The 13,048-nt window shown below is 42.2% G+C and overlaps 1 protein-coding gene across 1 annotated transcript in view; it reads right to left on the reverse strand.

Moving 5' to 3' along the window:
- Nucleotides 1-2,159: 2,159 nt before the first annotated feature.
- The window catches only part of ERCC6 (ERCC excision repair 6, chromatin remodeling factor), a 68,821-nt gene continuing 57,932 nt past the window's right edge, over nt 2,160-13,048 (reverse strand). The window contains exons 17-21 of the mRNA XM_080926177.1: nt 11,557-11,702; nt 10,783-11,472; nt 5,495-5,699; nt 4,706-4,778; nt 2,160-3,719 (exon numbers count right to left, since the gene is read on the reverse strand). Coding sequence (XP_080782303.1) covers nt 3,303-3,719; nt 4,706-4,778; nt 5,495-5,699; nt 10,783-11,472; nt 11,557-11,702 — 1,531 coding nt within the window. The 3' untranslated portion in view covers nt 2,160-3,302. The remainder of the gene's footprint in view (nt 3,720-4,705; nt 4,779-5,494; nt 5,700-10,782; nt 11,473-11,556; nt 11,703-13,048) is intronic.

A 13,048-nucleotide genomic window follows, 5' to 3' on the forward strand; every position in this document is an offset into this window, starting at 1 on the left:
CTTTACCATGGGTACAAAATCAGAGTTGGGATTAAGTGTAAGTTGTACATCAGACTCACTGTTCTCACTTGATAGAGTTGCTTGCACAATACGCATTTTCTATCTATGCATACATAAGTTGTCTATTACAAAATGTGAGACATAGAACAATTTCTTTATAAACATGTAATAAAAATACGGAGATGTGGTTTATTCAGAAATGCATGGGACCTGTCATCACAAATAATCCTCAACAAACCTGCTCATTCATTATAATAACAAAATCCCGATGTGACAAGATGATCTAATATATATATATAGAAGATCCAAGAGTTGTTCTACAATTTCTGACAACCAATTAGAAGTCTACGTGATTAAAAATGGCTTATTGATAAAGATGAATAGACAAAGTTAACAAAATAGAGTTCAGATACATTTCTACGATTATATGGACATGGGACATAATGGTGGTGTGGTGGCTTTATAATTGCCTAAATCAGGAAGAAGGGGACGTTAGGAGAATAACTATTTCTATATAATTACATTTAGTATTACCTTATTGCTGACAAAAATACCCAGACCCCCCCCCCCAAAAAAAAAAAAAAACCACAGGAAAGAAGGGTTCATTTATGGCTCACATTCCAGGTGACACAGACTATCCTGGCAGCCTCAGGAGGTCCACTGGTTTACTGCGTGGGCAGCCAGGACGGAGTGGAGCTGGACTATGAGCCTCAAGGCCCACCTTCAGAGATCCACTTCCTCCAGCAGGCTGGTACATCTGGCTTTCCCACAACATTCCAAGAGAGCACCATGAGCTAGGAACCACATGTCCACAGACATGAGTCTACAGGTGGGACACTTCCCATCCAAGCCACATTGTAACTAGCAATACCGTTCATGAGATTGCATCACAACCCTAGGTTATTAAAAGACAAAATGTAGAAGCTCTAAACGTAAAGGCTTCTGGGTGATAAGCAACACAAAGTCAATCATCTGATTTATGTGAAAGTAAAAGACCCTTTAAAATCCTAAACAAAAATTCTGTAAAACATCTAGAGCAAAGCTAATATAAACTGTGAAAACCCTTATGAGGAATGTTACTCAAGCATATTAAGGACTTAAATAAAATTAGGCCTATCATAATACTAATGGGAAATTATATTAATTATAAAGAAGTCTATTATCATCCAATAATGGACAAACTAATGCAACTGCAGCCAAAAGAGCAACACTTTAGTGGAACTAATAATAGAATAAGCTAATTCTATCATTTGCTTGGAACAGGAAATGCACAAAAATAAGACACAGTAGACAGAAAGGAACATGGACTTTCCCACAGGTGGCGCACACCAGCATGCAGACTGGGGAGGAAGAAACAGACATGGGGTCAGCTCTGCAGCAGTGTGAGCTGGAGTGGGTAGGGAATGATGGACTAGCACATGATGGCTTTGTATTTTTGCCTGTTCCATAATTGTCTTTCATTTATATTGGAAATAACATAGGAAACTAGGTGAATATGGTATTCTGTCTAGTGTTAAAGTAATCACAGAAACTCAAGTTAAAGTAAGGTTATTTTATTAAACAAGATTGATTTTAAAACAACATACCAAGATGAAAACTAGCTGCTGTGGGCAAACATGGGAAAAGTGAGCCTGTGATGGGTTTAGAGTTCAGCAGTTTTGTGAAAGCAGAGCTGCATCAAAGGAGTGAAAGTTAGATACACAGGAAATATATGCCATTAGTGTGTTACATACATTAAACCAATTAGATGTCAAAACTGTGTTAAGTAAGAATTCATTTATTTCATTCCAAAGTATCTGGTCAAAGACAGCCTGACTGGTAAACCAAAAACCCTCTCTTGAAATACCAGGAGACCCTTGAAGCTCTCACAGATAGCCAGGGGCATGCACACTGTGACTTTGTATAAGCTGCAAGGTGAAAATTCTCCAACTCACTGCCTAGAACTGCCGATGTGGCCACATGTACCTACAGGAAGGCTGAGAAACGATCATCAGCTGAGCAGTCACTGGTCCAGCAAGCCAGCAGCCATGCAAATGCCTGGGCATCTGCACAGGGCTCTGGAAGGGAAGCAACATCAGCACAGGGTGGGAAGGAAGAAGAGCTTGAAGGATTTAGCAGTGACAATGCAGTAAAAGCTGGAATTTTTTAAATCCTTTATTTGTAATTATTTAACATGTTTAATACACCAAGTCTATTTACACCACACAAAGTATTTAATATTCAAAAATCAGATTGCAGCTCAGTGAATGTATAAAGGTGCTGTATATTGTTAAAATGTATTTTAACCTAGAACATTGGTCTCTAAGTTTTTCCCAGCTAGGTAGATGACCATGTTTACAGATTCAACCTTCCTAAGCTGGGCAGGTCAGAGGCAGATTCCTCGATTACTGCTTCTACGGTAGGTCACTTTCAACAGTTAAAAGGTGTCTGTACTTCTCTAGCTCAGTATAACGTAGATCTCAGATATTACAGGCACAGCACTAACGCTTCACACTAGTGAGTCAGGTCAGTAGTCAGCCTGAGGACAAGGGCAACATCATTTCCTTGTAGGCTAACGACTAGAAGAAAAAATAAATAAATGGGTGTTGTGACTTCCTTCTGTGCCAAGTACTGAAGTTTAGAACTTATTAACCTATTTAAGCAAACCCCTTCCACCATCTTTACATAATAATGACAGAGAAGAAAAAAGAGGTTGCCTTCTTTGATTGTATGTATGAACTGGGATGAACTGGGTGGTAAAGCACACGCTTAGCATGTGCAAGGCACCAAGCTGTCTTCAGCAACAGTTAAAACAGACAGCAAAACCCAGACCTGCTACTTCAAAAGTACTGTAAAGAATCATTTAAAGTAATTAGTGATTTGACAGATAGCAAGGGTCAGAACTATTTACACATCCTGTATGGGGTACTAAGGTTATCAGATACTGTGAAGTCACCTATGGGATGGGGTGGGTAAAGAGAAGACATGCGCCCAGCACCAGTAAGAAGAAACGAGATCTACTCTTAAGTAGAATGTGCCCCCGACAGCATCTTTTGGGTTAAGTAATGTATTTGCTTCACTAAACAACCGTTAGGTCCCTCCAAGGTTTTATAACTTAATTCACAGTGCCACCAAAACAAAACAAAAAACCTCCAATTACTTCCTTCTTCAAGTTTTAGTTTTGAGGTAGATGACACAGTAAACACCAAGTGCAGCCATGCGCACACACGCCCGTGTACACACACACACACACACACACACACACACACCACAGGATTGGTGAGCCAAGATTCCCATTTGAAAAAGTATAGGGAGCATCGCTGTTAGCAGTACTCTGGCTTCAGTTTCCAAATCCCTTCACCACCAGGAGTTCTATGGAAATTGCACAGATTTCTCAGTAGTTCTCGGAAGACACAGGACTGTGCCACAGACAGCTTGGATTCGAACTCCTGCAGGATTTCCCGAGTGCTGGCCTGGCCATCCACCTGGGCCTGGAAAGCAATGAAGTTCCTCATGTCCACCAGAAGGCCGTCGTGCTCTGTGCTGCAGGAAGGCACAGCAGCAGCCTCAGCAAGGCGCTCGCTCTCACTCTCTAAACGCTCCGGCAAAATCATGTGGTTTCTTGCTCGCATTCTAGCCAAGAGTGAGGAGGAACTGGGGGCTCCAGACAAAGATGCTCCATCTTCTTTGCCACTGAAGTACTCGGGGGTGTGAGCTTTCCCCTCCTTTTTCAAGTTGTTCTAGAAAAGGAAGACCACATGGTAACAGAACAGACTTGCAGAATGTTCCATTATTTCCCCCAAAGGCGTGAGGACCCACAGAATAACTCATATGCCATATGGTGAGATGTGGGAGAAAGACATGGATGCCATCCAATGCCTCGATAGAGAAGTGGACATGAATCTACCCATATGTAATGGGCATTTCATAAAGAACTAAGCAGGAAGAAGAGGATGAAGCCATCTCTTGGATGCCAGAGTGTAGGAGCAGCAGAGCTGAGGAGCCCTTACTTCAGGCACAGTGCCTGGGCGGGTCCTCCAGAGGCCTAGGCAGCGTTCCATGCCCATGGGCTTGCCCTGCTCTTTCTCCGACATGCACCCTGGCTCACACCAGGGACGGGAGCAGCTATCACTTTCTTCACTTTTCAAACTTCTCCCTTCCCCACCCACCTTGCATCGTATGCATTTTCTTAAAACATCAGAACTAACCTGGGAAGTGCCTTAGACTCCTGCTGCTAAAATCCCAGAACACTGCAGACTGGAATGTGTCTGTTCTCAAAGAAGTTCACATGGAGCTAAAACTAGAGTCTTAACCTGGGAGTCTTTAAGTGTGAGCATTAACACATCCGTAGGCAGAAAGACAGAGATGTGTTCACCCAGTTTTATCATTGCTGCAATGTGGTAAAGAAGAGGTGCTTTGCCCAACACTCAAGAAGGGTCTCTGGGCATTTAGTTTAGACATCCGGCTGTGTCTCTAGAGCTGATACAGCTCCTCCAGAGAGGTGGCTGTGCATATTACTTTTCTGAGGACTGAACTGCTGAGATTTTGTGCTCTAGGAAGTAAAAAGACCCTTAGATTCAAATGAAAGTACAACACAATTCTGAGCCTACAACTATCAAATGTCACTAGTCAGTTACAACCATCTTCATCTTTATACCTAGTGACATACATTCTCCTGGCCACCCACACAAATCTCAAATGTGAGAGGCAGCCAGGATACCATTACCTGAGTCTTTTCTGTTAGTGACAAAGGACGCTGCACAGGGAGACTGGAGTTTCTTTTCTGTCCGAACCTATTCCTAAATAATAAAGAGAAACAGGTAGACAGGATGTCAGGTGCTGCATCAGAGGCCAAGGTACCCTCAACAACCAGCCTCTTCCTGGGAAAACCGCTGCCGTCAGATGCCCTCACTCCTGCTCTACCACCTTGACTGTTACACTCCACTCAACATGTTCATTCAACACTGGATGTGAGAAAACGTCTTGGATAATAATTATGCAACAATATGCCAATATTATAATTAGCATAGCAATTACTGATGGCTATAGTCTGCCTAATTGTCTACTAACATTTAGTTGCTATTTACACTCCTCATGTTTTTTTTTTTTAAATAATAGGTGTTTTACCTGCACGTATGTCTGTGTGAGGGTGTTGGAACCTGAAGTTACAAACAGTTGTGAGCTGCCTTGTGGGAACTGAAGTCAGGTTCTCTGGAAGAGCAGTGCTCTTAATCACTGAGCCATCTCTCCAGCCCCCTACTTCTCACTATTTTAAACATCATCTCTCAAGCAAAACTGATCACTTCTTCCCTGAAAAAGTAATCTCCAGAAAGCAGGAGATGAAGGGGAAGAAAGAAAAAAAAAAGGACTTTTTCAAGTCACTCAGGTCTGTCCCATACAATGCCTCCCTGAGGAAACTTCTTGTCCCATAGAGAGCAAGCCTTGGTCCACCTTGACTGTAGCTAGCCTCAACCAGTGGGACTCCTTGCAAGCATGTTGGGGAGTGGTCTCTTACTTTACTCCTGATGATGCACCAGAAATACCCCTGTGGCCAGTCCAGGTGGGAACACCAGATGCTGCCCCCAGGCATTGCTGGCGAGAGAGCCTCAGAGCTTTTAAGGCGTCCTGAGCCACTCGGTTGGCTTCTGCCTCCACCAACATATAATCCGGACTGGACCCATCTATGATGGCATCATGCTTCACAACGCTGTGCACGCCCACTAACAAGAATAAGGAAAGAATAGGTGATGATTTGGTCCATGTGCTATAATACTACACACTGCAATACTACCCACTGTAACACTACACACTGTAACAGTACACACTGTAACACTACACACTGTAATACTACGCACTAAAATACTACACACTGTAATACTACACACTAAAATACTACACACTGTAATACAACATACAGTAATATTATGCACTAAAATTAATACTATGCACTGTAATACTAGTTTCACATGAGAAAAAAACCCACAATGCTTTTAGCTTTTTCTTGGGTGGTAGCAATGATGAGAACTTCTACCTGCCACTACCCTACAAGGGACAGTTATCAATTATCCTTGTTTTAAAATACTTAAAATGCTTTAGTCATAATTTTAACATTTAATCTCTTATTAGCTATGCTGTGAATAATTAAAATATTAATAAACCCTTCAACGTGAAAATATAAAGCAGAAATAAACATTTCAAGCAAATTTACCTTCATGGGAATGTTAGTAGAATACACTTAACAGAATAATCAGTGGAAAGTAATTTCCCTGAATGCATCAGTAAAAACAAACAGCAATGCAAGATGTGGCATGCCTATAATCCCAGCTCCTAAGAGGCTACAGCAGAAGCATTGAAATTCAAGGCCAACATGAGATAAACAATGATACGCCCAAAAGTAAACAATGTAATTAAATTAAAGTAAGAATAAAATAAATTTCTAGTAAGACATAAATACAAGGAAATAATTAAGCTCCCCAAATCTCACCAAAATATAATAAAAGCAAAAGCACTAAAAAATTTATAAATTAAAATAATAAAATACAGACCAGATCAACTATGGATCCCTGTTAATCAGTAAGAATCCTGGATTACTAGATAAAAGTAGCAAAATGGAAAACTCACTTAAAAAAAGAAAAATTTATGGAATAAAGTAAAAAAAAGAAGCTATTTTGGAAAAGGCAAATCACTATAGAAATATTTGTATACCTTTGTGCCAATCTGAATAGAAACCAACAGCAAAAAAGGATTACAGACGACACAGGTCAGAGTCACTGGAATTCAGGGTCAGTTACTGTTAACTAATCCATTACCTAATAAGCTTTGTGATGCTCTTTTCAATACCAACCACTGATGTCTCTACAGTGAAAATGCCTTTGACAAACTTCATTACCCAGACCAGAAAAGCCATTCCCCAAACCAGGAATTAATTAATAAGACACGTGCTTTATCCCAGCTCCTGACTCTTAATGAGTCAACACTCCAGGTCTTTCTACTGTAGTGATGGATAATATTCTGCTAGCATCACAGGCTAGTAAATTAGTATCAGAGAACCAAGGTGTGACAGAAGGCAGCACAGTTTTCCCTGACTTAGTGCCTTCCTTTCCCTCCCTTCCTCCTTCCTTCCCTTGTTTTTTTCTGGACTAGTTTCATGCATGCTAGACAGGTGTTCTACCATCAATCAATATAACTCCAGTCCCACTCTCTTCTGAAGTTTTTAATGGCTAAAAAGCTAAAGGACTCTAGAGAATCAATGACAAAGCAAAGCAGTAAACCACCTAACAAATATAAATTAAAACAAACAAACCTTCTCATTAAACAGCAGTTAAAGGATATAATGATGGGGAAACTCCACATACAATAACAATGAACAACAAAAAGATGAAAATGGATTTTATTCAATTTTACTAATAAAATAAAGTGAATTAACATGAGATGCCAGGTGGAGTCAGGACAGACAGAAAGGGAACATAGGGAACGGAAGAGAAAGGAACACCCCCCCACCCACACACCCTCAATTCTGACTGCAACCTCTCCTGCTGAGAAGCAAAATTGCAGACAATTAACATTTGCTGTAAAGGTTGATGACGCAGTGAATATTCCTTTGGTGCACAAGTATTTTATGACTAATAACAGGGGCCCCAGCTTGAGGCCTGAGGTGTAAGACTCATGGGTGGAGCTTCATTCCTCTCCCCAGACATCTAAGAATCTCAAGCAAAACTGGAAGCTCTGTTTACAGTGAAGACCACCTAACCTTCCTTGTCCAGCAACCTAGACTTTCACTTCAGCAACTGTAACCCTCATGGTTGCCCTGACAACCACCTGGTGGTCTCACTCAGGTTTCTTAACAGTGCTCAAGATGTAAATGTCTGAATCCTATGAGTATTTAAGACTGATGGCTGTGACACTCAAAGCCCATGCCTGTGCTTTCCAGTACCTTACTTTCTTCAGAGCAACTCCCTTTCTTGTAATCCTCCTGCTTAAACCTAGTTTAAAATATCTTTATTAAATTCCAACTCTCCTTTATATAGGCTAGTACTCAAACTCTTTTGCACTGAAGCCACTATACTCAGCATAACCTGTATCAAGGTCCCTAAAAAATTAAGGAACTCCTCAGGTTGCTATGGCTGCCATATTGTAGCTGTACTCCCTGTCTCTGCCCCTCAGCCATGGACTTCTGTCTGTCTGCCTGCCTGCTAGCCTGTCTGTATCTATCTGCCCCTCAGACACAGACATCTATTTCTTACCTACTTGTCTGTCTGTCGGTCAGTCCGTCCATCCATCCACCCACCCACCCACCCACCCACCTATTTATCTGAGTCAGGATCTCTGCAGCTCTGGCTGGCCTGGAACTAGTCCACTAGTCTTTGCCTCCCAAGTGCTGGGGTTAATGATGTGTGCCACATCACCCAGCTTCTCATATTTATGTAGGCACAAAATAAAACTGGAACACAACAGCCATGGCATGAGGACAAATGCTAATATGTTCAGGTGGGGGTAGGATCATTTCAAAACTACAAACACCCGTATGTGTCTATCTTTGCATAGTGGCCTCCCTTCTAAAAACGTTAAGAAGCAGTTATGTCTACCAGCAGGACAATACATGGCACAAGGTTATTCACCACAAAACTGACCGAAAAGAGCTTAGCAGTCTATGTGCTCAATGTGAAGAAACGATGGTGTGTCCAAGTAAAGGCCACAGAAAGGGAGATGGGCTCTATGAACAAATATGGGGGACTTTCCAGATATGCAAGGCTTTTTAAAGGAGCAGGACACAGTGTAAGAAAAGATGAAGTTAAACATGTGCCTACTCTGACCAAAGAAACCCAGGAAGGCAATGATACCCTGACTTGCAACGGCCTCTTCGTGGCACATGGGCACATGAGACCCCACCCTCCAACACCCTACCCTACTGCAGAGAAGACCATGTGGAGCCTGCCCGTCACGCTACCGAGGTGACTTACAATCAGCTTTATTCCCAAGGCTCAGAACTTTGTTCTTCCAGACTCTTCCCCACATACACTTCAGAGTCCAGTGTTTCTTCCTCCCATCTGCTTTGGCCTGTTTATTATTGTGCTTTGGTGTATCTTTCTTTCTCTTTCTGGTTAGGGTTTTATTGTGTTTCTTGAATGAAGGGATGTATAGCTTTCATCAAGTTTGAAATATTGCTTACCAGCATTTCTTTATTGATATATTCCCCTCCCTTCCCTTCTTGGTCAGGACCTCAGTGACCATTACATGAGGCTGTTGAAGTCCCGCAGTCGGTTTGTTTCTGTGACTTCGCTATGTTACTCTTTGAGGAGCTTCTCAGCTCTCAAGTTCACTAATCTTTTCACCTGCTATGTCTAATATGCCTCCATCTCCTACCAGGAGTTTTCCACACCAGCCATTACATCTACGTATAAATTCACTTTCAATGTATGTGTACATCTTTTATGCCTCTTTTTGAATATATTGAACAGTTATAATTACTTAATGTCCATGCTAACTCCACAACCTGTCAGTTCTATTTTATTCCCTCATTGTGAATCACATTTTCCTACCTCTTTCTATACCAAATAATTTTTATATTTGATGCAAAACCCCATACACTTTGTCTTGCCCAGCGTTTATACCCATAGTCTATAAGAGCCCAGTAAAATCTGAAACAGTGCTAAGGCTGAGGTGACACTATACTTTTTCTCTACCAACAGGCTGCCTAGTAGGCACAGGCACTGTCCCTGCTCTGGGTGTGCACAGAAACTTCCCTACTTCTGAGTGGTCCTTTCTGTAGCCTCAAATAGCTTCCTTGCAGGAAGTGCTGAAGAGCATCCAGCTGAGTTCCAAAGGAGTCCCTCAGCAGGCCCCTTCACACTTTTGCATAAGCTCCAGCACCTAAGCTCTCTCTGGATCTGTCTGTCCAGGGTTCCATCTGGACTCCCCTCTCATGTTTTTCAAGGCAGCAAGTGGCAAGCTCAGATCATGTCTCCCATCTGAGAGATCACCATCCTTTGGTGCCCTCTTGGCACCACTGCTTCATATGCACACTGGTCATATTTCAGCTGTTGCACTGTGGGAGAGTAATGCTGCGCCATCCTTACAGCAATCATATGGTTCTTAACCATAAATGTAGAGAGCTATAGAATACAAATATATATACTTGAACACTCAAGCACATGCATGTGTACTTGTAGGCACATTTACATATGTGTGTGAATGATATGATAAAGGAAATGATGAAAACTGTAAATGTTGGCACACATCATGCTAATTTCTTTGACAGGGTTTTCTGAAGCAATGCATAAACCTGCCTTCTCAAACAGAACACCTGACTCAGGAATCTTTGTAACTATGGCCACCACTGTCATCACAATGCAGCAAAGGCAAAGAAGATGACACTTGGGAGGTACCAAAGCAGAGCAGGGCATGCTGACTTTCACTGTCTCGGCAACTGTTAGTTGATTTCTCTAATGCTTCTCTTTCCTCTTGGCCATCAGCTTCACTTTTTGCCTGCCCCAGCCAGAGTCCTTTCTGGCTCTCTCCCATGACCTGTTTCTCTAACCTCCTATAGTTAGAAAAGCATATACATACAACACGAAAGGAAACTGCCTACCAACATTCAGGCAGCATATGACTATTTGCGGTATCTGATCTACTATAAATGGCCATATGTTAAGTATTATGTTTCCTAAAGTTTTAAACTCTTTTCAGGTCTCAATAAATACAATCTCCAAAATGCCAGCCCCATAGTTAAAGACTACCATGCTAGAAATGGTTCCCACATTTGCTTTCCTAGCACCCAGGTGAAAGAGTCATCAAAATCATTACCTGATTTTTTGAAAAGCTTTTCCAAAACATAATCATCACTGCTCCGGTCCTTGGCTCCGCTCTCCTGCTCAGTGGTTTGCTGGTGGTACCGCCTTTTCTTCACCAGGTGTGGGACTCGAGTTCCCTCGAACTTAGCATCTCTGAAATGCTTGGGGTTCTTGGCCTTTTGCTTGGGCTGTGGACATTTCTCTGTGGTCTCTTCCTCCGCTGCATCATGTTTCCTTTTTGATTTGTGCTTAGAGAAATGGCCTTCCGTTTGCTCACTCACACAAACAGGCTCTGTCTGAGCCTGGCAGCACTCCCTTTCATAGGAAGAACCCTGCTTCTCACTGGTGCTCACATCGTCCGAGGGCCCAGATGTGTGCTCAACTGCTGGAGAATCGGAATGCTTCCCATCCTCACCCATCACTAAGAAATGCTCCAGTGTGGACCCTGCATCTGTCTCTTCTCCAAAAGCAACACTGCTAGCTCTGCTCCCACTTGTATGATGGTCACTTTTCAAAGGGCCACTTTCTCTAGAACTGACACTTCCTGTAGCTCCAGCCACCTTAGATTTTTCTTCCATCAGGGTGGCACCATTTAAAGATGTGTCAGACACAGGGGGCTCCTTGCATTTGGGATCTGTTCCTAGGACTGGCGGAGTCCTTTTCTTAAAGTGACATTTGGGTGTCTGAACATTGGAGCCAGTTCCTATAACAGGGGAAAAAAACACAGCTAATGTTACACTGCGGAATTCTTATGCAACTGATTAAATTAAATGACTTAATGTAATACCTGCAAAAATAGCACTTGTTTCAGTGCCCTGGGAGGCATCAGGACTAGTCAGAGTAAACAGCTCATAGAGATCATTGGACTTGAAAAAGCGCCTTTGTTTTGGGTCTTTTAACACTCTGTTTGTCAAAAATTGCTTGAAGATTTGTCTAAAAAGATAAAAATCACATTTATGAAACAATGTTTAGCTGCACCTCAAAATTCCAAATACAGAACATGAGGGATGGGGCTGGAGAGACTGCTCGGTGGTTAAGAGTACTGGTTGCTCTTCCGGCCTAGCACTCACAGGGCAGCTCAAAACCACCTGTAACTCCAGTCCCAGGTAATGTAATGCCCTCTTCTGGCCTCTCCAGGGACTGCATGCATATGGTGCATAGACAGGTACACAGAACACCCATACATAAAAATAAAAACCAACAACTGATCTATGAATGATTACAAAGCCCCAAACTTTCAGCCATGGAAAATCACAACTCAAAACATAAATAATACATCAGGTGGTGTCCCAAATTTTATAAATTTTAAATTAGAAATGATACCTTATTATTTATGCCCAATGAGTTTTGTTTTACTTCTAAAGCCTATCACATTTCAAACTTTTTACATTTATGTACCACAGGCTCTACAGGCTGTAAGGAGCCAATCAGACTCCCCGCACTGCCCTACCCAGTGCCCCTTGTGGAGGGTTCATTGCTTTGTACAGCCCTCACACATGCTCTGCTTCCCAGCCCCCACCTGCTGGTTCACTTAAGGTCACACAGGCTTTACCACACAGCAACACCATTGCCTCTTTTCCACTGTGCTTCGGAATAACCCTTTCTCACAGATGCACCTCATCACCAGACCCTACAGTAAACCTGCTAGGACACAAAATAGTTCTGGAACAGCCCAGTGCCAATGCAGGCTCTGGGATACGGAGAAAGAATGGAGTCTGAGGAGCACAGGAATAGCTGGCAATGTCTGGACTTTCCCCGCAGATAGCGCTGCCTCAAGCTGCCTAGTTGCAAGAGGAAGGGGCACATACTGCACCCTCTGCAAGGGGCTTGCATGCACCGTCTTCACTTATGTCACTTCTCAAGCAAGGACCACACTACAGTAAGTCAGGATGGTTTCCTCACAACACAATTTCAAATTTACATATAAAGAGTTTCTCGTTTAGATTAAGGTACAATTAATTATTCCTAGGATATTTTTAAAAACAGTAAGGTTGGCTGTGGTGGTGCACGCCTTTAATCCCAGCACTTGGGAGGCAGAGGCAGGTGTATCTTGCCATCCAGGATTTACATGAAGCCATCCAGGTTTACACAGTGAGTTGTAGGTCTGCCAATAGCTACACAATAAAATCCTGTCTCAAAAAAACAAATCAAGCCAAACAAGCAAACAAAAATGAGTAATGTGTCAAAATATATTTTAGGCAAAGAAAATTATAAAAACACAAAATAGTCTGCTATCCTTTAAGTTACAGTAATTACTCCTCAAAGACAAAAAGATCTTT

The sequence above is a fragment of the Micromys minutus genome (genome assembly GCF_963924665.1).
Source record: "Micromys minutus genome assembly, chromosome: 12".
Taxonomy (NCBI): Eukaryota; Metazoa; Chordata; class Mammalia; order Rodentia; family Muridae; genus Micromys; species Micromys minutus.